Consider the following 23,089-nt stretch of genomic DNA (forward strand, 5'->3'; position numbering starts at 1 on the left):
TATGGGTTTATATAAGAGTATAAACACTTTTTATTGCTCGGAATGAATGTTACATACATTTAGTGTTGTATGTGTAAGTTAACTGAAAGTTCAGCCTCCCCTTGAGTTCGAAATAAATACATCTTATAATGACGACGATGATGATGCTGATGACGATGGTGATGACAATGACGATGACGATGTCGTTGACGGCTTTAAGAACATATTTGATCAGTATGTTATAGTCACGCCGTCAGTTATTCAACGATGTAGTCAACCAACCAAGCGTTGAAACCATTTCACCATATAGAAAACATAAAAAGGAGAAGAACTAACAAAAAACAACAACAAAAAAAATAAAAATAAAAATAAAACTCAAGAAAAACGTTAAACAAACGAACAACCATTATTAAGCATCCACAGCACGCCGTCATCATTACAACCTCAGAACAAATCATCATCTACCCCCAGCTTATATATTAAACACATTCTTTTTACAAATATTTTTAAAAAAAAACACGTTCTTTCGCACATCGTGCCACTTCGACAACACCTAAACATCGTCATAGACAAAGATAATCACGCTAAAATATATACGCAATAATAATATTGTAATCAATAAAAAAAATAAAAAAAATAAATAAATAAATAAATTAAGGAAAACAAACGAGAAAGATTTAAATCGATCTGAGTCGAATCTTTGATACCCAATAAATAATATTTGAACTGAATTTAAATGCAATGCAATAGTGTGCTTATCGATAACATAGTTTAAGAGAGTGTATGACATATACAGTTGCATAAGCGTATGTGTACGTGCGCATGCGTGCCCATATTTTCACTCCGCCACTGAAGGCGCATCGTACTTATTTTTAACTGTTTACATTTAAACAAGTAAGAACATTATAGTCGGGCAATGCCGACCCTTAAATACCCTACATTACATTTTCTAAAACTATTTGTTATTTTTGCATGAAATTGCTATTAAGAGTCAATTTTCATCACACCTATTAAAATGGATCAACTTTCATGAAAATCCTTATTAGGGTAGGATTCAAAAAATAAGCCGCGATAGCCCCAATTCGCCATAGTTAATTTTTTAGCTACCTTTTCTAAGAAATTTTGAAAATTTCAATTTTTTTCCATATAACGACTTTTTAGAGTAGGGCATTATATGGGGCATGGTCCAAGAAGTGAAGCGATCCGAACAATTTTCAATAGCGTTCGTCCTTGGATCGCAGTTTTTGAGATATTTTGATGATATTTGGTATACTGGCACGGCGAACGCTATTAAAAATGTTTTGGATCGGTCCACTTATCCGATCACTTCCCATATAGCGGCTTATTTTGATAAGAAAAAATATTGTAATTTTTAAGATTTTGCGAAAAAAAATCGATTAATAATAGTATCTCGACATTCTAAATTGGATTGGATGGGTATACTTTTTGAATCACTTGCCATATAAACATTTCTAGGGCAGCTAAAGCTTTATATGATAAAAAGTTCAAGTTTCCAATGCTTCTTGATGAAAATTGGTTCACTATGATAACTTGACATAAAAATTAATTTAACGGAATTTGGATAACATCGATCTATTTTTTATTTATTTATTTTTTTTTTGATGTCAGCCCATATAAGGGCTCTAATTGAAAACTAATCTCTGCTACGCTGAAAACGTCTTATTCTTAATATGTTATGAAGAAAATTTGTCTTTAGTAAGTTAGCCATAATGAATTTGAATTACATAGGTGTATTTTTTAGATCGCAATATATATATGGTGACTCTCATAAAAGCAAACCCTTCTATGGCGATAAAGCCTAATTTGTGGTTTACTATGACGAAAGTAACAGGAAATTAATATAATCTTTGACAAGTAAATTAAGTTTGCGAAATTTAGTTTGTACTGATTTTTGGATATTTCCCACTATGGGAACTGTCATGCAAATTATGTCTTTAAATAAAAATAATGTCAAAATTTTTCATATATAGGGTATCTAAAAGCCAGCCTTGCCTGACTGCAGCATTCTTGCTTTTTATTTTATTTTTTCTTTTCTTTTCTTAGCCTTTTTTTGCATTTTTCAACCATCCATCAATGCGGTTACGGTCTATACAAATTTAATTTAAAGAACTCAATCTATTGAGATCCTATCGTAAGTTTTGAGATGTTGAGAAAGTTCAACGAATAATAGATAAGAAAATCTATAAACAAAAGAGAGGAGAAATTAAATTCAATATGGATAAAATTTTGAAATACCGTCTACGTAACGCATCATCTGCAAACGGTAATGCATTGCATAATAGCGCACAATTCTATTCTATTCAAATCAATTAATCAATCATATCCGGCTTATATTTTAAATGATATTTTTATACAATTTGTGATAACATCTTGCAAAATAAAAACCATATTTAATACGTTCCTCGATAAGTCACGGGACTTACGCATACGCGTTAACTCTAATAAAAAGTCCACATTAATGTCAGACGCTTATCAAAATTTCATATCCTTTTGATCATTGTTTTTCACGAGTTGCAGTAGTGACCGTATTTTTTTTTTTTTTATTTTTAAAACGAATTTTGCATTATTGGATCAGGAAAAATATCGTTCAAACTCAAACTTAAAAAGTGTTATCGTTGTATCTCTTTGCATTGACAACAACAATTTCTTGAGCGATTTTGTCAAGCGTCGAGCAGATACAAGCAATGTTGAATGAATGCAATGAACGTCCAGATCACATAAATTCTAAAACTTATTCGCAATAATCGAAAAGTTAGAGGAAAGGAAAGAAAGTAAAACTTTTCTTTAATGTCTTGGAATATATTTGTAAAAAAAATACATCGAAGCGACAAAGAAACTTTGCACTGATTGTATTACTCTTGAGGGAGATTATTTCAATGAATGAGGTCGAATTTTGCAAAGAAAAATATACATCAATTTTTTCAATGTAGTCCCGGCAATTATTGATCGATGTATTACATATCTCGACTTATTTATTTATGATTTTTTGGCGGTTCTCGGTCAATCTCTCAGTCAATTTAACTGAACTTTGAACGATCAGCGTAAGCATTTGACTATGAAAAGAACGAGTAACGAAACTCAATTCCGTAAACTAAATCTTCTTCTTTTTTGCTGTTAACCTTGTGTTGGTTATGTGAAAAAAGCTATGTAGGGCACGAAAGCTTGACGACTGCAATCGAGATTATCAACAGGTTTACGGGTGTCAATAAACTGATTCGACTTTTCATGCCAATGGGCTCTCCAAGCATCTAATAACTCCTAAGCGTTGTATTACTATTTAAAAATAGCTAACTCTTACGCTTCGAAGATAAAAAATTTGCAAAAAATTTTAATTTCTTACTTGAGATCTGCCGAAATCGAACCGCACATTATGTTTGTGTCTTGGTCGAACGTGCAAGGCTAAGCTTTTTTATGGTATCGAGAGCATTCCCAATATCGCATTACGAATAACGAAGTTTCCAAAGCGACCAAAGCAGCATTTGCGTGCTCGTAATTTTAATGAAACATCTTCACTATCGACGCCGCGAATTTTTGACAATATTACGGCACTATAAGGTCAACTATTGAAAAAAATGCCACCAAGTATTTCGTTGGCCTAATATTTCCAAGAGAGCAAGTGAAGCATTAAAGTGTATATATATTCTGGCCTAAGATGTGTAAGATTCTTCTTCTTCTTGTTTATTTTTTTTTTAAACCTTAACTTGCCTTTTTCGCTAGAAAATCCAAGCCAATCGTTCTATTCTAATATAACCGAAGAAGACATTACTTTAAAATGTCTCTCTGATATATGTGTTTGTTTTTAAATTTCTCCCTTCGAGACCTGTATTTTTTGGCTAAACTGAAATCTACCATTTTGTTTTACAACTTCATACATTCAACTGCATACAAATACAGTTGTGAGAGTGTGCGTGCATAAGCGTTTGTGCGCACATTCTTCGATTTTATTCGTTCTTCATACCAATTAAAGTGACCAGCATCCTGTAAAATTGAAAGCAGTACCAAATTAATTGTAAGACAAGCCCGATTTTATTCAGTTCATACGCATTCCATTTTTACAATCTCCGCTACTTGTGGTGCAAAGTATATTAAGTTTGTGCGGCCGTATTTAATACTCAGATGGTCTTAAGGTAAATTCACCTTTTATTATACCGATCGATTCACAATTCTGTTCTGAATTGATTTAAGCCTGCCCATCTGTCCATCTGTCCGTCCAACGCCTGTCCATGTAAATTTTAAATCAACCTATAAGCCGCAGTTTTCCAGGTAGTTCGATGAGATTTGATACACGAACGTGTTTTCACTGAAACTGATGAATGCTATTGAATATCTTTCAAATCGGTTCATTTTTTCGACCACTTCCACTATAAAACCTTTTAGGGGACAGTCTTTATATGGAAAACAATTTTAATTTTCAAATTTTCTCGACAAAACTCATTCTGCATTAGTATTCCAACATTCTAAATAGATGTAAACCGTTTAGTTGTGTTGGGGGAATTTTTGAAGCCCCCTCTCATACAATTGTCCCTACGAAAAATGAATCTTTTTATGGGAAAAAGGTCTAATTTGCAACATTTCATAGTGAGAATTGGTTTATATAAGTAAATTGACAAAAAAATCAATCTTACCAAATTTGAACCATGTAGATATATTTTTTGGATAGCACCGCATATAAAAATTCTCATAACTTCTTAACCCTTATAAGTCAAAAAGGCATAATTGTTAATGTGTGTTAATGATGAAAATTTGTTCATGATAGTAATTTGACATAAAAATCAATTGGACTAAATTTGAACCATATAAGTCTATTTCCATAAGCAGTAAGCCCTTCAGAAAAAGATTCGATTTTAAATATTTTATGATGAAAATTATCATTTACCAAAAAAAATTAAAAGTAAAGAAATCGGATCACATAGGTCTATTTTTTAGACCCTAACGTTTATACATATATATATATATGTAGAGGGTTATCGTGAAAAGCAAGCCCTTATATGGAAAGAAAGAATAATTTCTAGTTTTTTATGGCGGAATTTTTCGAAAGTAAATTAAATTTGCCAAATTTGGATTACGTCATGTGATGTTTGGAATGTCATCCAATATGCGGACTTTCACAGAAGGCATGCTTTCGCATGAGAATAATGGTCTTGGAAATCTTTGGTATATTTTTAATTAAGCGATATGGTATAGGGTAACTAATTGATTTCAAATTTTCTTACCGGGAAGCACTGATCGTGTGTAGCTGCATTCTAGCAGTGGTATTATTATGTTCGCTTTATTGAATAAAATAAAATTGAATTGGTTGAATAAAATATGAAATTGAATAAAGTTGAAGTTGAATAAAATTGAAATTGATTGAATAAAATAAAATTTATTTTTTTGTACCGAATTTGCAGAAGAAGGGTCACTGTAGGATCACAATCTATTTCAATCTACGATTAGTGCGATTAATAGATTAGAACAAATTTGTTTTCTCAAAGCATAGCAACACTCTATTTAACTGTGGACCCTTAATGTTTTTCCCTCATCAAATTAAGTTTAAAGTTAGCCGTAAAAGTTTACATATTTGCTTATAATTATGGAAATTTAAAAATCTATTGTGAAATTAATTACTATATAATCAGATAATTATATTTTAAATTCTCATCGATGCAAATTCAGTTGTGACCTTCCCGGCCTATGTGATGTGAAATGAATGCGTGTTTTTGTTATTGTATAATAACTATATTCTAAATAGCTTACATAAGACGATTTATAAATTCTGCACAAATAGTACTAATAAGAACACTTTCAATGTACGGTACTATCCACATAGTTCAGCCGTATATATCCTTAGTAATGCTGCATGAAAAATGATATATGTATGTGAGAGCATAATATTTTCATGCAAGTCCTCATATTGTCATGGAGTTGCTTTCATCATAAAAAACTGCAAGTTAGACTTTGTCGCCATAAAGTGTTTGCTTTTCGTGCGAACCCCTTTATATGGCTGGACAGATATATTTGACACAAGTTTTTAAATTATTTTTATGAAAAAATTTGACACATAAGGGCTTATTGCACCCCACTTCTGTAAGATGGGGATATATAATTATTTTGTTTTTTTTTTCCCCATAATGTATGTAACACCAAAAAGGAAGCTTCTGACACCCTATGAAGTGTGAAATTCCGAGTTGATTTACCCATGTCTGTCCGTCGGTGTAGTATGTGTTGTTGGCACTCTCTTCGTCGCAAATACTGAAGCTATCCACTTCAAATTTAGTACAAGCATTCCAAGTTTCCGCACACAGATTGGTATTGAATGTGGGCCAAATTGTTGAGAGCAAAAAAAAAAAGCGCGCGGTGAAGCATAAACTGAACGCAACTCAGTTGGTTTTTAACAAAAATTTCTAGATTTTTGCTTGTTTTACTCGAAAATTATTAAAGTTAGAAGGATGGCATTTTTTCACGTTCACTTTTACGTGCTTTACGAGCGAAAATGGAAATAATCGGCCATGCCCACACAAAGTTACAAGTCATTAAATTTTATTTTTTCACTCTTTTGAGATTTTATGCTTATTTACCATAAGGCATACAAGACAGAATATTAACAACTACTTTGTACACTTCTCAAATGCGTATATATATTATCTGCATAAAAATGGGTTAATTCCGCGATTACTTTTTTCCTAAAAATATCAGCGATATGGATATCAAATAAAAGAACTTGGAGAGTGGAATGCGAAAAACACAGTGGTGGGTATGCGAGATACGTCGCCCGTCGAATATAACTTTCTTACTTGATTTTCGTCAAGACTTTTCTATGAGGTGGGATGCAGAAAATAGATCTATGTTGTCCAAATTTTCTAAGCTTCTATTACTGCTTATGTCAACTTACTATTACACACGAATTTTCATCACAAAATATTAATAATGAGGTTTTTTTTTTTAGCATATAAAGGTTTAATTTCCATACTAGCACTTATAAGGCAGGTGGTTTAAAAAAATTGTCCCATCCAATCCTAAATTTTCGCATCAATTTAGAATGTCGAAATACCTTTATTCAGTGTCTTTTGCCGAGAATTTTTCAAAAATTTGCCATGAGGGATATATTCACTTTTGTTGAAATGCTTTTAGTAACCAGAAGGACGCTTCATAGACCCCGCAAAGTATATGTATGCTCTCGATCAGCATCAAATTTTCGGATCAATTTGAATGTGTCCGTCTATCCGTTCGTCTATCTGTCCGACTGTCCGTTTGCGTAGTGTCTGTTATAAATATACTCGTGGCCGCCGCAATGAACCTTTTAACTTTTTCAAATTTAGCAGAAACATTGAAAATTCTTGCACGCAGGTTGCTACGTAAAATGAATCAAATCAGTTTAAGGACACGCCTACAATACCTTGCGAACTGAGAGCACCTTTGGTTTTCAAAAGCAAAAAAATATGTTTTATTTTTTCTCATCTTATAACGCCTGTACGAGAAAAACAGGGAAAACATCGATCACGCCCACTCCGTATATTATAATTTGGCAATAAAATAATTATCTTTGGTAAACATTCTCCTGTTTGCAAAAATGAAGATATTGCCTACAAAACTGCAAGAAAATGTGCAAACTATCTAAATCGGTCGAAGAAACACGCCTGCCGCGGCTACACATCTACGCATCGAAAAGTGTGAACACCTTTGATTTCGGCGTTTCTTGCTTGTTACTCATAAAGTGGAGCATGTATAACTGAAAATAAAAAAAATCGACCGCGCCCCCTTAATATTATAGAGTATGAATATTTACTTTTTCTCCCCTTTGTTTTTAATCTTTTTTAGGACTAACGGTGACGGGCGTACAACGTTCAGTCGCGATCGAATATAATTTTCTTACTTGTTTATTATTATGTTAGTAACAAACATCTATGGAATCGATGTATGGCTACACATATACAAAATCGATGAAGATTTATTTTCTTCACAAAAGAAAAAAAAAAAAGCAAAAGAACTAAAAACGACTAAATAGTTTAGAAGGTAAAGAAAAGACTAGAAAATTGAAAGCTTGCGAAAAAAGTCTTGAAGAAGTAATAACAGTGCATCGGCACTCTTCTATCATAGGATACACGTTGACTGAAGGAAGGACATCCAAATTGCATTCCTAGGCAGTTCTAATAAGAATTTGTAACGAATTCCCATTGCATCGTCTATGGAAGAAATTATTATTCAAATGTTCAGCTTTCAGTTTTTATACCCTAATGTTCCAATGAGAACGAATCAAAATAAACCCATTTGTTATTGCAACAATTTTTAGAATCGATTTACGCATGTCTGTCTATCTGTCTTTTAACACTTTTGCAGCTTATTCCCATATTCAGTCTGCAAGTCGCAATTCATAAGATATTTTGATGAGATTTCATATACTAAACTAAGATATCATATGCTTTCCTGGTCCAATGACGAGCCGTATTCAAAACGATATGAATCCGCCCATTGCCTATTTAATAACCTTTCTTGAAAAAGTCATTATATGAGAACGACTTTTTTTTGAATATTTCTTTAAATGTAGTAAATAAATGTAAAAAATTTAAATAATGCTTTTGCCGCCAGGCTCCCATATACGTGATCATACAAGAAGCAAGGCTTTGCGTTGTTTAATTTTTAACATTTTACGAGATGAAAATTAATACAAAACAGTGAACGAGTGCAAGTGTCCTTATGAAAGGTAAACTTTTAGTGATCATTTTTCAAACGAAAATTTCTTCGACTATCTTTGTTACACACACATACCATAGAATAACGTAAAACATTAAAGTGTATGAACGCTATAAAGTATGCAGTTGAGGAGGAACATATCAGTGAACTATACTATACGATCTTCCTTGCGGCCCTGGGACTTTCCTTGATTAGTAGTAATACAATACACACAATCAATAAAATGTGAAAAATGCATTGAATCAGAATACTATACAATACTACTAACTCGAATTTTTTTTTGTTGTTTTTTTTTAAGGCAACACTGCTTCGTCACAAAGTATACGTAAGGGTACACTATCCTATTTCAACCCTAAGAATGGAAGAATGTTTCCTTATATTTGTACTATGTTCAATCTACAATCAAACACATATAATATAACAATCAAGCATATATAATATGCTCTTATCGTTCAGAGTAAAAAAATATTATATTTAAAAGCATTTATTCTTTCATCCTTAAATGAAAGTCTCTTATGTAGATATACCTACCCATACGCTATACATACACACCATTAAATTTTACATTCATTCACGTTCATGTAATGGAGGTCTACATATTTATTATTATCGTTTTTTAATGCACAATATTAGCCGTCAGAGACGGTAGTCAGAGAGCGTAAGATTCTAGGACGTTGAAGCCGATGGCAGTTTGTTTATTCACAAAAACTAAGAGAAGAGAGACGAGAAGAAATTTGAAACTTAAATTATAGTTTTTTTTTTTTCGAATTAAACCAAATTATCTGCTGCAGCATAAGTCGGTCTAAAATTCATTCAAATAAGAAAAAAGTTTGTGATCCAAGAGATAAATTTAGGATCGCGTAACACAATTTTTTTTTTTTTCAAACTTTACCTATAATGCTTGTAATGACATTCCGGAAGTAGTAAACAAAAAATGTATACATATATATATATATATATATATAGAAGATCAATATTTGTGGAACACATGTATTAAAAATAGAAAATTTAATGGACCATAGTTCTATCTATAAATCGATGCTAAAACAAAACGAAATCAGGCTATACATAAGCGATGAAAAATAGATCGCATTATATATAGCAATAATGTACGAGACAGATTATGCTACACGATGCTGTGAAAAGTGTGTCAAAGCCCCGATTGACAACAACTAAGATAATATTGCGGCTTTGATGAAATCAGAAGCGAATGGTTGATGCAGAGGTGAGAATTAGGAAAGGCATCAGCTTCTAATGCTTCTACCTATGCTTTTGTTTTGCGCAAATGTCGCTTTGTCGTGAAACTCGTTTTACAACAGAGCCGTGCAAATCATTTCGTTTAGCGTTTATTAGCCAGGAATTGCAATAAAATTCTATTGTGATGACCTAATGATTTCAGCAGAAAAACTGGAAGAAATGAATGACTAAAATGCCACATAGTTGATTTAATCACAATTTCCGTCAAATTTATTCATGCTTTAAATGGGGTAAAGAATCCATGTTCATCCATTCATGTAACTGTCGTTCGAAGTAAGGAGAAGTAAGTAATTTGCAGAACTTACATTGCTCAAAAGGTCCAAGAACCATGCGTATAATGTGTATACTTTCATGAAATGTGGATGTGACGGACAGATAACTTAAATCTAACAATGACTGTTTACGGTAATTAAATTATGGTCCGATGTAATTTAGTCTACGAGTAACTAACTGCTTCTTGTGTAAATTCGTAAAAGATAATATTTGAGCTCTGCTCTTACGTGAATTTATGAAAACTTGCGAAAATGTTTATAACCAATGGAATAAATCGTCCTTATGTTATTCCAATATTTCCATAATCAATTAAATTGAATTCATTTATTTAATTCGATTAATTCAGTTTGTGTTTGAAATATTACTCAGGCTATGTTCAGTAGATTTCTGCTTTAAATCTTTCGAAACGTTGTAATTTCTTGATTTGTTTAAATCTTTTGCGGAAAAATAGTAAATTTATTGGTTAATCCTAAGCTACTCCACTTATGATATAGGGTATGTTCAGTACGAGAGCTTAAGATAGATTCATCTGTTATTATACCGATCGATTCAAAATCATAGGTCGGACTATTTTTTTTTTAAATATATTTTAATGGATTCTGGTACACTGATGCACTTTGAACCAAGGACGAATGTCATTGAGAATGGTTCGATTCGATCCACTTTTTTGATTACTTACCAAAAAAAAAAAAAAAAAAAAAAAAGAAATGGCAATTTTAAAAACCAAATTTGAAAAACATGGATTTATTTCTTGGACGCCATTCCATATAAGACTTGTCATGAACAATAAGCCCTTGAGAAAAAGGTTTAATTTTGGGAATTTTGATCACATTTCCGATATATTATTAATAAAACTGGTGAATAAGTGCACTAGGCGAAGTGGTGTAGCGTATCTATAACGTCCTTCGTTGTGTCTACTCGCGCGCTTTTATTGCCGAGGGTAGCACAACTGAACCAATTTTTGTTTGATTTTTTTTTTTTTTTTTTGTTTTTTTGTTTGTGCCGCTGGTTTTTACGCACTATTTTATTCGCGTAACTTGTTTTATGCAATGTTTTATCTGTTTTTCAGTTTAAATGTTGTCTCGTCTTTCAACGAAGAGCGTCAAGCTAAACTAGCGCAATATCGCGCAATAAGGCCAGCTTGTTGCTATAATGCTGCTCTACTCTATTAAAATTATGTACTATCCAATCCGAACTTATAGCATCAATTGTAGAGCGAAGGACGGCACTGTTACCGTCGACGACGAAAAGCGTTTTCCAAGTTGTCTTTTGTTTTTAATGTAAAGATTCTTTGATTATTTCCCTTGCAACGGATGCGACAAATTATCGCTTTTTACTGGGAATAATCAATAAATTATAAAAATCTTGATCTTGTTCGATTTATTTCCATTTCTTCCCAATCAGCGAATATATTTCAATTTTTACTCGTCAAGTATACTCGCAATGATATAGTGCGAAATTTAAACTGATATGTCTCTTACTGAAAGAGTTTGCCTAAAATTTGAAAAATTTCTTTAATTTATTTGCATAATTGATAGTTTATTTAATTTTTATTCGCACATTAAATAGGTGTGGTTTCAGAATCGTCGCGCTAAATATCGTAAACAAGAAAAGCAACTACAAAAAGCATTAGCACCATCTGTGATTCCATCTTGCAACGGCATGATGCGCAACATTCAATATTCACGGGGTTATCAACCTTATCCGCATCACAATTCAATAAATCGTTATCCGCAGGTAAAATTTTTTAAAAAAAATCCAATAATGATTCATTTTAGTTATAAAAATTGTTGATATTTTCTATCTAATGCGGATATATTAGGATCTCTTTCAAATGGGTGCTTCATCGTATCCTGGTATGACTCAACCATTTTCAATGGCTCACGGCACTAATATGGGTTCAGTTGGTGTGCGTCAAGACTCAATGGGTAAGTTTGATTAAATTTATTTCACAATATTTCCAAACAAATTTATTCACAAACACACACACACGTACACACAAACGCATGAGCGTGTAACAAAAAAAAATTCTTTTTTTTTTTTTTTTTTTTTTTAATGCAAAAAAGAAAAGTAAAAGAAAGAAAAAACAAAAGCCAGGATTTGTTGCATGCGTATATAAAATTTATAAAACGTAAAGTATCGTACGGACCATGCGGACGTTGCCTTATATTGAGTACTATAGTAGCCTTTTCTCATGACTTTTTCCCCCGCCATTAGGCTGCACACCGCTAACAGCAAATCTGATATGCTTTTAAGGCATTGTTTTATCAAATACTGATCTAAGCGAAAAATGCTTAAAACATTTATTTGTTTAAACGGACTATTGTCCAGAGCTTTTGCTTCCTTAACACCTTTCATTATCTTCGAAAAAGTCGATTAGATTATCATTTACAGCTACAACGGTAGAAAGAACAGAGAATTGTTAGCGTCAAAATTATGTCTTCGTTTGCTTGTTTTTTTTTTTTTTTTTTTGCTACTTTTTCATAAAAGCAGGGGAACGTAATCTTTTATTATCTTTGCAGTTGACGTGCAATGCAGAAAGTTTAACATAACTCAATTCCAGGATACGATTTCTCTTACAAGACTGCTTTAGCCAGACATACGTTATTGAGTTTCAGGCGCTTTTAAAATACCTCTTCTTGGTACACTCTATGGAAGCAACAAAGAAAGACAACTAATCAAACCGATCAATTTCCCTATAGCTACGGTGTTTGCCTTCCTCAAGTTAAAGTCTCAGCATGCCGATGAAAATTGTTATTGCGTTAATAATATTTTTCGCATCTTATTTAGCCCATAATGTTCACCGACACGCATATAAAAGTATAGCGCCTTCTTTATCAGTACACGAGCGCTACTCTATAAACGCCTTCTTTCATTGAAAATTCATGCACTATCAACGCCATGGGTAGAGATCGCCGATCTCTAAAACGTGATAATCAAAACAATTGACCTTAAGAATAGTTAAGAAATAATTCTGCAAATAATTTCTGCCATTGAGTTGCATCGAATGTAATTTTTAATTATTTAATTTAAAGAAAGAGTAGACTTGAAAAATATGAAAATTATACGGAAAAAAAAAAACAAAAAGACGCGACTTTGTAATGCCTTCTTCATTTTATTTTCAAAACCTTGCATGGACGATTTGAAGTATTTCAAGTATTTCAAGTATTAAAAATTTTTCCTCATTCGATAAAGATTTTCTTTTGAAAAATATTGGATTTCGAGATCCACTTCTCTCGAATTAGCTTTTGCGACTTTTATTTGCTTTTACGGTTTTATTACTTACTCACTGTTATTATTATTATTATTATTATGACTTGGCGATCGAAAAACTTTCAAGAAGAATACGATAAATATAATCGAAATAATAAAATTAAATAAATGAAAAGTCTTTGCTCGCCATTGGAGACGAATCTTTATCATTTTTTTTTTTTCATCTAAATTGAAGCTACTTGCTTACCAAACTCAATTTATTACATTTGTTTTTTTTTTTTTTTTGTTTTTTTTTTAACATACATCAATATGCAGTTAGCGTACAAGTAAAGTATAAACCAAAGAATTTCATCATCTCGCTACTGCTAGCATTAAAGTAAGCATAGGTATACTAATTCTCCTAGTCCGTTTATAATGCCTCGATGCATACAAGTCAGAGTTTTAGTAAACTATATATATTTTCTTAGTCAATTGAAAACATTGCTCCCTATGTTTGCTAATCGGCCAATCTGTCGATCTTCCTTCTGCTAAAAGTTAAATAAAAATATTTATGTTAAAAATTTTGCATCTCGTAGATGTACATGCGTCTGCAGGACAAGTTTACCAACATAACGCAAAGAAACAAAAAAAAATTCGAAAATCGTATGTACGTAGCCGACGAAATATGAAAACACCTCATACATCGAATGCACAAGCAATGTAAGCGTAATTATGACATTTCTTCTTAAGACATTTTTCTTGATACTTACATCAGTCCTTTGACAATCGCAACGGAGCTGACAGAGCTGAATCATCTAGGAGAACTAAACCATTCTATAATAACAAGTGATTTTTACTTATAGTCGGGGTTTAGGATAACTATTAAATACCCTACACCATATTGTCAATTGACAGATCTTTCCCACTTTTCCACATGGAATACAAAAATTATACTTTGTTGTTTTGTGACCTTACTATTATGGAACTGTATATGAAAAATTGAAAAAAGCTTATTTTCCGTGAGAATGATTGTGTCCAAGAGCTTCAAGAATTGAGTTATGTGCTCAAAATTCAGCAGAGCTAATTTTTATATCAAATTACTATGATGAGTTAATTCACATCATAACATGTTAACATTTAGACTGTTTTGCCCTATAAATGATTAATTTCCATGAAAATTTTTATATGATGTAGAATCCAAAAAATAGGCCGAAATGGTCTAAATTTGTATACCCATCACCGGGGGACGGGGACTATATTTATTTTGTCAAAACGTTTGCAACGCACAGAAATAAGCTTCGGAGACGCAACAAATCGTATATATATATATATATATATATATATATATATTCTTGATCAGCAACAAATTCTGAATCGATTCAAGCATGTGCGTCTATCCCTCGGTGTAATGTCTGTTTTAAACATTCTTCTGATCGCAAAAGTGACAAAGGCATTGGAAGTTCTTGCACGCAAGTTGGTATTGAAAATGGGTCAAATGGGTCGAAGGCGTGTCGACAGTACTATGCAAACTGAGAGCACCTCTGTTTATCAAAAGGAATAAGAAATTGTGTTTTTTTTTTCTCATTACTCATAAACTATAGGAAATGAATGGGGAAAAATTTCAACATATGTTTTATGGGCGATTTTATAGCCCCTGTAAAAAAATTAATCACGCTCGCGCAATAGTATAGTGTATCGAAGCTTAATTTCGTTTTTTTTTTTAATACTTTCTATAATTCCTAGAAACAAGCTTCAAAAATCCCATAAATTATATTAAGTTTAGGTCAGTAGCAAGTTGGGCGAATGCATCTAAACACGTTCGTCTATTCGTTTGTCCATCTACCAACGTCTTACCAACTGCGTATTATCTGTCTTAAATAATCTCCCATTAAATAAAATGAAGATATCTTCTAAACTTTTCAAAGGCACGCCTACAACACCCACACACTTTTACCAAAAACTTTTGTTTTGAAAATAGAAAAAATCAGCTGCGCTACTCCGCATTATAACCGATGAAGCATTGAGCTTTTTCAGTTGTTTAACCTTGTTTAGGATAACGGCGAGGGATATAAAAGATTTCGTTACGCCCGAATATAATTTAACTTATGAAGCATTGAAAATTAGAGCTTTCCGTCAATTGAATTTTAGTTTTCGTTACATGAGAGAGAGGTTCAAAAAATTGCCCCCAAATGGTCCAAAATTTTCACACCAATTTAGAATGCCGAGTTAATATGAACTTAGCCACTTTTGTCGAGAAGTGTTGAAAATTTCAATATTTTTCGAAATAGGGGAGTGATCGAAAATGTGGACAAATCCAAACTATTTTCAATAGTTTTTCGTTCGTTCGGATCAGAATACATCAGTGTACCAAGTTTCATCAAACTATTTCGAAAATTGCAAACTATAGCTTGAATACAATTTTACATGAACAGACAATCAAACGGATAGATAGACAGATGGACAAACAGACATAAACTAATTCACAGAATGATTTTGAATTGATCGATCGGTATAGAAAAAGGCGAAACTATCTTTAGCCCGCTCCATGTGCTATACACGTTCGCATAAACTTAATATACCTTATACCACACAAGTGTTGATAGGGAAAATGTTGTAAACGGAATCATGAAATTCGTATACTTTCAGCGTACAGTGTACTAGTCTAGTCGAGTGTACACTAGTATATCGATGGTGGTATAGAGAAATGCAAAAATAAATTTTATCTTATCTTATATATATATATATTTTTTTTCTAATGTCTGGATGTAGAGAAGACAAAAATTAAGACAACATAAGAAAAATCACTTTCTTAGGCACCGGAAATTAAGCAATTACGTTAACGATGCAGCAAATTCTGTAACTTGGAAATTTCCGTTGATAAAGAAATTCTTCAAGGAAAAACTAAAAGAAAACAGAGACAAATAACTATTTAAGCGTTTATTAAAGTAAATGCACAAAATTATTATTATTATTATTATTATTATTATTAGTTACGTATAGTGCGATATGAAAATATGTAATTATTAGGAAATTGAATACAAGAAACGACACTTTGAATAAATATAAAATTTATTAAAAAAATAAAACTGTGTGTGTGTGTGTTTGTGTGTGTGTTGGTGTGTGTGTGTTGGTGTATGTTTGTAAATACTTTAGTCAATTATTCATATGATGGCATACATGCATATGTGCCATGCAAAAGTAATGCGCGATTATTAATTCATCTTAATTATGCATTTCCACCTATCGTTAAAATATAACTTTTAAACGCTACGCCAGCCATTTTAAATCATAAATCAATTGAACTGAAAACGCCAGCTGACCGTCCAGCGGTTAAATGGCAATTTAAGAAAATAATTTTATATAAAATGCCGGACGCGCATATCTAGTGCCTGGCCAAGTATGCAGCTTAATTGCACTGTACTGTGCAAAACTTCTAAAATCGCTACACTAGCAAAAAAGCGGAGGCCACTTTTTTTGCAGCACATTTCATGTCTCAAAAAAAAAAAAAAAAAATCGCCAATTATGCCTTACACCACTTACGGTATACGGATATGTTAAATTTGTATGGATGTATGTAATAACTAGAAAGGCTGGCTTAAAATTGACCCTTCTTTTATTATGCCAACCGCGCGCAAAAGTTATCCATCTGTCTGTCCGTCTCATTTCTTTCCAGGGCGTTGCACACTTTTGCTGCACTAAAATGTTTTAATCCGAAAACGAACTGGATTCCCATATAACGTCTTAATTTGCAAACGAGAAGAGGCTTTCGAGTTTAAAATTTTTCGAATTTTCCCCCATATATACACGTTTGCAGGAAAATTTTTTTTTTTTTTTTTTGCACTCAGAGGATGTCGAAAACTCACCATTCACTTGTTGTTTGTTGCTGTTAGCTCATAATTCATTCAAGAAACTCTTAACGGTGTGCGTGGTCAGGTGATCTTTTGTCTTTCGATTTTCGGAACTTTGTAAGCAGTGAATATTCATGTCTTTCCTAAGAATACGCTATAAAGAGTTGCTCGAAATGTCAACTTGATGTCCCTGGACAATTAATGATACTCTTGCGAACTGTTTCGATTTTGTTTTCTCCTATAGAATGGACAGAGGGTTTCTGATCACTTTATTCAATCGATTCAGTCTTCCCGAATTTTGTAATGAATTGCATCAAAACTGATTAAGTTAAGTCATTACATTACACGCTATGAGATTCGTTTAGTCCTCTTTGAGTTGAAGGAGAAGATAACTGATGTTGTGACAAATGTAAGCGAACACTAACGAGAGAGACTTTTTGATTACATCATTCTCTTAGGCATTCGAATTTTAATAAATAAATTAATTTTTTTTAAATAGATTTTTGAAAAAATGTAATAATAATACCATATTAATCCTATCGTATGAATAATAATTAATTATAAATAATCATAAACAATATATGAAATAATATTTAATAATAAATATAATGAAAATTTCTTTTCTTCTTCTTCTTCTTTTTTTTTTTTTTTTTTTTTTTTTTTGTTTAATTTGAATTATTCGCAGGCATGTCACCGGAGGATGAATGGTATAATAAAAGTTTATCAGCGTTACGTATGAATAGCTCGCATCATCCAAATTTGTCGGCGCCTATGCTTCAATACCAAACATAATCGAAAACCTTTGACGACTTTTTTTAAAGGGTAAAATATCTAAAATTGAAGATGTGCAATTAGGCGATATTCGATACGCATAAATTACGAATTGAAAATCGCCGAAATGTGGATATTTTACAATTTAAAAGAGGTACGTCAAACTAGTGCTTATTAAATGACAAAGGAATGCGTCTCCTGATTGCATTTCTATCCAAAAAAATATTATATATTTGTTAATTGTAAAAAATAAGAAAAAAAATAATTAAATAAATAAATAAATAAATAAATTGATAAATAAATAAATAAATAAAAAAAAAGGAGAAACAAAAGCAAAAACTCGCTACGAAGTAGTCGGCATCTATCGTATGTCGTCACATTGTCACAATAAATGTACATTCTTAACAAAAGAAAAAATTAAGAAAAAAAAAAACAAAAAAATCCTAAAAAAAAAAACTACTTGTTTCCTAATAGAACTTAAAATATATTGCATTCACACAATCACACATAGACTCACACATCTAGACGAACTTTCTTGTAAAAAAATGTCTTCTTTTTCTTCTGTTAGTTAATAGATTAATAATCGAAAATAGGCTGGAATGTGTAAAAAACGTCGCAAGACTATATACTTCACTGTAAAAATATACTTTTAAAAATGATTGTTTTTTTTTTTTTTTTTGTTTTTCATTATTTACTATAATTAATTGTTTAATTTAAGTTATACTTCAACTTGATCAAATTGTTTTCTTCTCCTTCACATCTTAATATATGTGATCTTTCTCATGATCTACATGATCAACCTAGTTACCCTTTATAGTATTGAAAAGAAATGAATGTTCGTACTACCAAACACGCACACACACATGAAGGGTTCAACTTTACTCTACTACACTACTACTACTACACTACTATTACTACTACTACTACTACTACACTACTACTACTACTACTACTACTACTACTACTACTACTGCTACTACTACTACTACTCCTACTACTGTTACTACTACTATGATCATTCATTTTCTAATCTCTCTTTAACAATAGAATAATATTTATAAACGCATATATACATAAAAATAAAATGAAATTAAATCGTTTTGGATCGAACCCAATCAATTCTATGCCCTACACTATACGCTAATCAATGATAGCTACTATGCTAAATTCTATTCAATATGTATATAATTAATTATGTTAAATGGTTATTATGGAATATTTTTCCAAAAGTTGAAATTTATGAAATTTAAAACAACATTTTCTTATCTCAAATATTTTATTTAAATTTTAATTAAAAATAATTCAATTGAATAACACTGCAAGAAATATCGTGGAACAAAAAATACTTCATTAAAAAGTACCGGAATTTGTTAAAATAAAACACTTCTTTCATTTGAACCGTTTCGATAGCTTTGTTTACATTCATATTACATTCCATTCATATGTTTATGTTTTTAAGACAAAATAAATGAAAACATTATAATGGGGCTAGGTCGACTATTTAATACTCTACACCACAGTGTCTAACACAGCTTTTATTTGTCGCGTGGAACACAAAAATTATATCCTATTTTTATATGAACTTACTATTCTATATAACAATATATTAAAAAGTACACCTAAATGTTTACTTTCCATAAGGATGGTTGCGCCTAAGAAATTCAATTTTCATCATAAAATATTAAAACTTACACTTTTCTACCCTAATAAACATTTTTAAAAATCTTTACATAGGTAGGATCCAAAAAAGGGCGCAGGTGATCCAAATTTATTACAATGCATTTTTTTTTTTTTTTTTATCATACAAGGATGCAAAAAAATAGGCCAAGATGGTCCAAATTTGGTGGAGTTAATTTTTTTATCTTAAATTAATATCATGATCTTTTTGTCAATTGAACTTTAGTTTGCGTTATATGAGAGGGGTCTAAAAAAGTTGCCCCCAGATTAATTTAGGATACCGCGACTCTGTTACTTACTTGAAAAATTTTGAAAAATGCATTCTTTATTGAAATTTTTATCGCGTTATATGCGAACTGGTTGAAAAAGTGGGCCGATCCAAGCTATTTTCAATAGCATTCGTCCTTGGATCAGAACACGTGAGTATACCAAATTTCATCTCAAAATATCTCAAAAATCGCGACCGATAGCTTAAACACACGACGGCACATCAGACGGACAGACACGCTTCGATCAATTCAAAAAACGATTCTGCATCGGTCGCTATAATAATAAAAGTTGGATCTATCTTAAGTGATTCTGCGTATACCACAAGCGGTGTAGATTATAAAAATTGTCGCTATAGATAAAAGGCAATTTTTTGAGTTCTCGATGACGTTATCTATATATGTATATACATATACATATATATATATATATATATACAGCAGAAAACTTCAACCCAATAATAAATTTTTTTTTCCCGAGTACTTTTTCGGCCTTTTTCGTCTACATTGAATGTTTGCAATTGAAAAATTCCCAATATATCCTCATCAAATCAAAACAATATCTTAGTTATAATTTTTGAAAAATCCATACCTAACATAAGATATTACCGAACTTGTAAAGTATTTTTACACCCATTATCGAGGAGATATATTAAATTTATTAAAACATTTGCAGATTCCACAAAGTGTATACCATGCTTGATTAGCATGAAAATCTGATTCGATTTAGACATGTCCGTCTGTCCGTCCGTGTAATGTCTATTGTAAATATTATAGAGTATGGAAATCGTTGCCTTTTGCTTAGTCTTTTTCAAAATAATGGTGATGGGTATAGAAGCATTGTTCACGATCAAAGATAATTATGTTACATGTCTCATTTACATGTGCCTATCGTTCATACGATTTCTGCTTAATCGATACCATCATCATATTTGATGTTTTTTTTTATCAATTAATGATTAATTGATCATATTAATAAGATAAGCATAATAGTGTGGGGTATTCAGATGTAATGTATGTAATTATTTCATTATATATTTCCTTCATTTTATAGAAAATTTCTTGTATATACATCGCAAAACAATTCATTACGTATTGTCTCACACACCATTGATCCTTAAAAAAAACTTACATATATATATATATATATATATATAATGTATGTATATATATACAGTATGTATATACAGTATGTATATAATATATATATATATATATATATATATATATATATATATATATATAGTTCACAAAAAGGAAACATTGTCAAATTTTCTTCGTAATAAAATTATACAGTGAGGTGTACACTATTTTTGTCCTTTCCAGGAGACAGAAATAGCCGCCCAAAACTGCTTGACAATTTGAAATTTAATTTAGGAATGCGTCTCTTTCCAACTGTCCGTCCGGAATTAATTTACATATTATAGTAAACATCGAACTAAAACCTAACAAAGATCATCATCAAATTCAATAAAACCAAATGCATACAAAGTGTCTACCAACTGCACTAACATGTGGTATTTGCTTGACAGATGAATAGTTAATGTCAATGCGACTTTCTTACATTTTTTTTAACGGTCATATTATTATTGATTTATTATTCCGATATTAGCCGAACTATAAAAATGTTAATGCGGCCATTAGATACCTTGCACGACTTCCTCTAGTGCAGTTGTTCATTTGTTCACTTTGTTAATAATTCATTAAAAATTAGGCATTATTTGAGTGCAAAGGTATACTTTTCATAAAAGCCGCGTCATATGACGTAATCCAAATTTAGCAAAACTAATTGGCTTTCAAACAGTTTTCTAATTTTATAAGTTCCAAGTCATAGATAACTAGAATCTAGACTTTCTTTCCATATAGGCGCCGGTTTTTCATAATAAACCTTATTTATGTTATTTATGTAATGTTAATTGTTTTGCTAAATTGTATCATAAAATATTAAAAATTAAATCTCTTTCCGAAGAGCTCACCATTCATAAGAAATTTCAGATGGAGTGAAGTCCAAAAAATAGACCTACATGATTTGAATATGGTCCGCTTCATTTTGTTTAAAAAAATATTTCTATTATTGTTTTAATTAATTTTATCAGAGAAGTCAATTCTAAGACTAAAGTCTTAAAGCACTAGCATCTGAGGCTATCGGCTTTATTGAAAACTTTTTTAGCACTTGAAATATGAACCCAAGACGATTGGTGCGCCACCGCTCAGGCGGATTATTTGTTTTTAATTTGTTTATGTTTTCTTTTTTTTTTTTTTTACATAATTTTTACAGCTTTTTTATGTTATAGTTTTTTACCTGTTTGTAGTAAAATTTTATATCTTAGTTCGTCTGAGCACTTGCAATTTATTGTAAGTTATGCCCTAGGAAATGGAGGCTTTCAGCGATATTTTCACATTAATTTGATACTTGAATTTGGATTAAAAGAAAATATCTTTGGTCTCTACGGGGGCGGGCCCCCCCCCCTGGGGGGAGGATGCGTATAAAAATATTTAATCAGTTTATATATTGATTGGGTTAATCGAACGAAGATAAATCTATCTTAATGTTCTTAATATGACTTATTGCCAGACCATGTTTATTTCAGGGAATTAGTTGCATTCATAACAACTGAATGAAAGATGAAAGATTTTTATATCGAAGAAAAATCACAATCATTTTTGTTACCGTGAACTGTATAGGTATAGATATAGGTATAGGTATAGATATAGATATATATATATATATATATATATAGGTATGTAAATTATGTTTTCACGCTAAATGATGTTTATATAGAAAATTAAATTATTTATTATCTCTTAAATAATATCACAATAAATTATAAATCGTTATACCCACATATGATATACTTATGTGGATATATATTCTAAATCACTTATCAATAAACTCAACAATTTAGTGTAAGAATAAAAATGTTAAGGGATCTTAAAATATAAAAATGAAAAGAAAAAAAAAATTTCCTTTCCTAATTATTGTGTGTTGTAATATATTAAATTTAATTCATTATATAAATAAAAATAAATAAATAAATAAAAACAAAAAACATAAAAAAGAAAATAAGAATAAAGTATGAGACAAATTCACAGATTTTTGATATTGTCTTTCTTTTATAGAGATAGATAGATAGA

The 23,089-nt window shown here is 31.2% G+C and overlaps 1 protein-coding gene across 1 annotated transcript in view; it reads left to right on the forward strand.

Annotated features, from left to right (window-relative positions):
* Positions 1-18,265, forward strand: part of LOC119634190 (homeobox protein abdominal-A) — a 74,683-nt gene extending 56,418 nt beyond the window's left edge. Inside the window, exons 4-6 of the mRNA XM_038028213.1 lie at positions 11,770-11,937; positions 12,023-12,128; positions 17,926-18,265. Of these exons, the coding sequence (XP_037884141.1) occupies positions 11,770-11,937; positions 12,023-12,128; positions 17,926-18,032 (381 nt within the window). The 3' untranslated portion in view covers positions 18,033-18,265. The remainder of the gene's footprint in view (positions 1-11,769; positions 11,938-12,022; positions 12,129-17,925) is intronic.
* The last annotated feature ends 4,824 nt before the right edge of the window (positions 18,266-23,089 follow it).

Source organism: Glossina fuscipes, unplaced genomic scaffold, assembly GCF_014805625.2.
Source record: "Glossina fuscipes isolate IAEA_lab_2018 unplaced genomic scaffold, Yale_Gfus_2 0, whole genome shotgun sequence".
In the NCBI taxonomy this organism is placed as follows: Eukaryota; Metazoa; Arthropoda; class Insecta; order Diptera; family Glossinidae; genus Glossina; species Glossina fuscipes.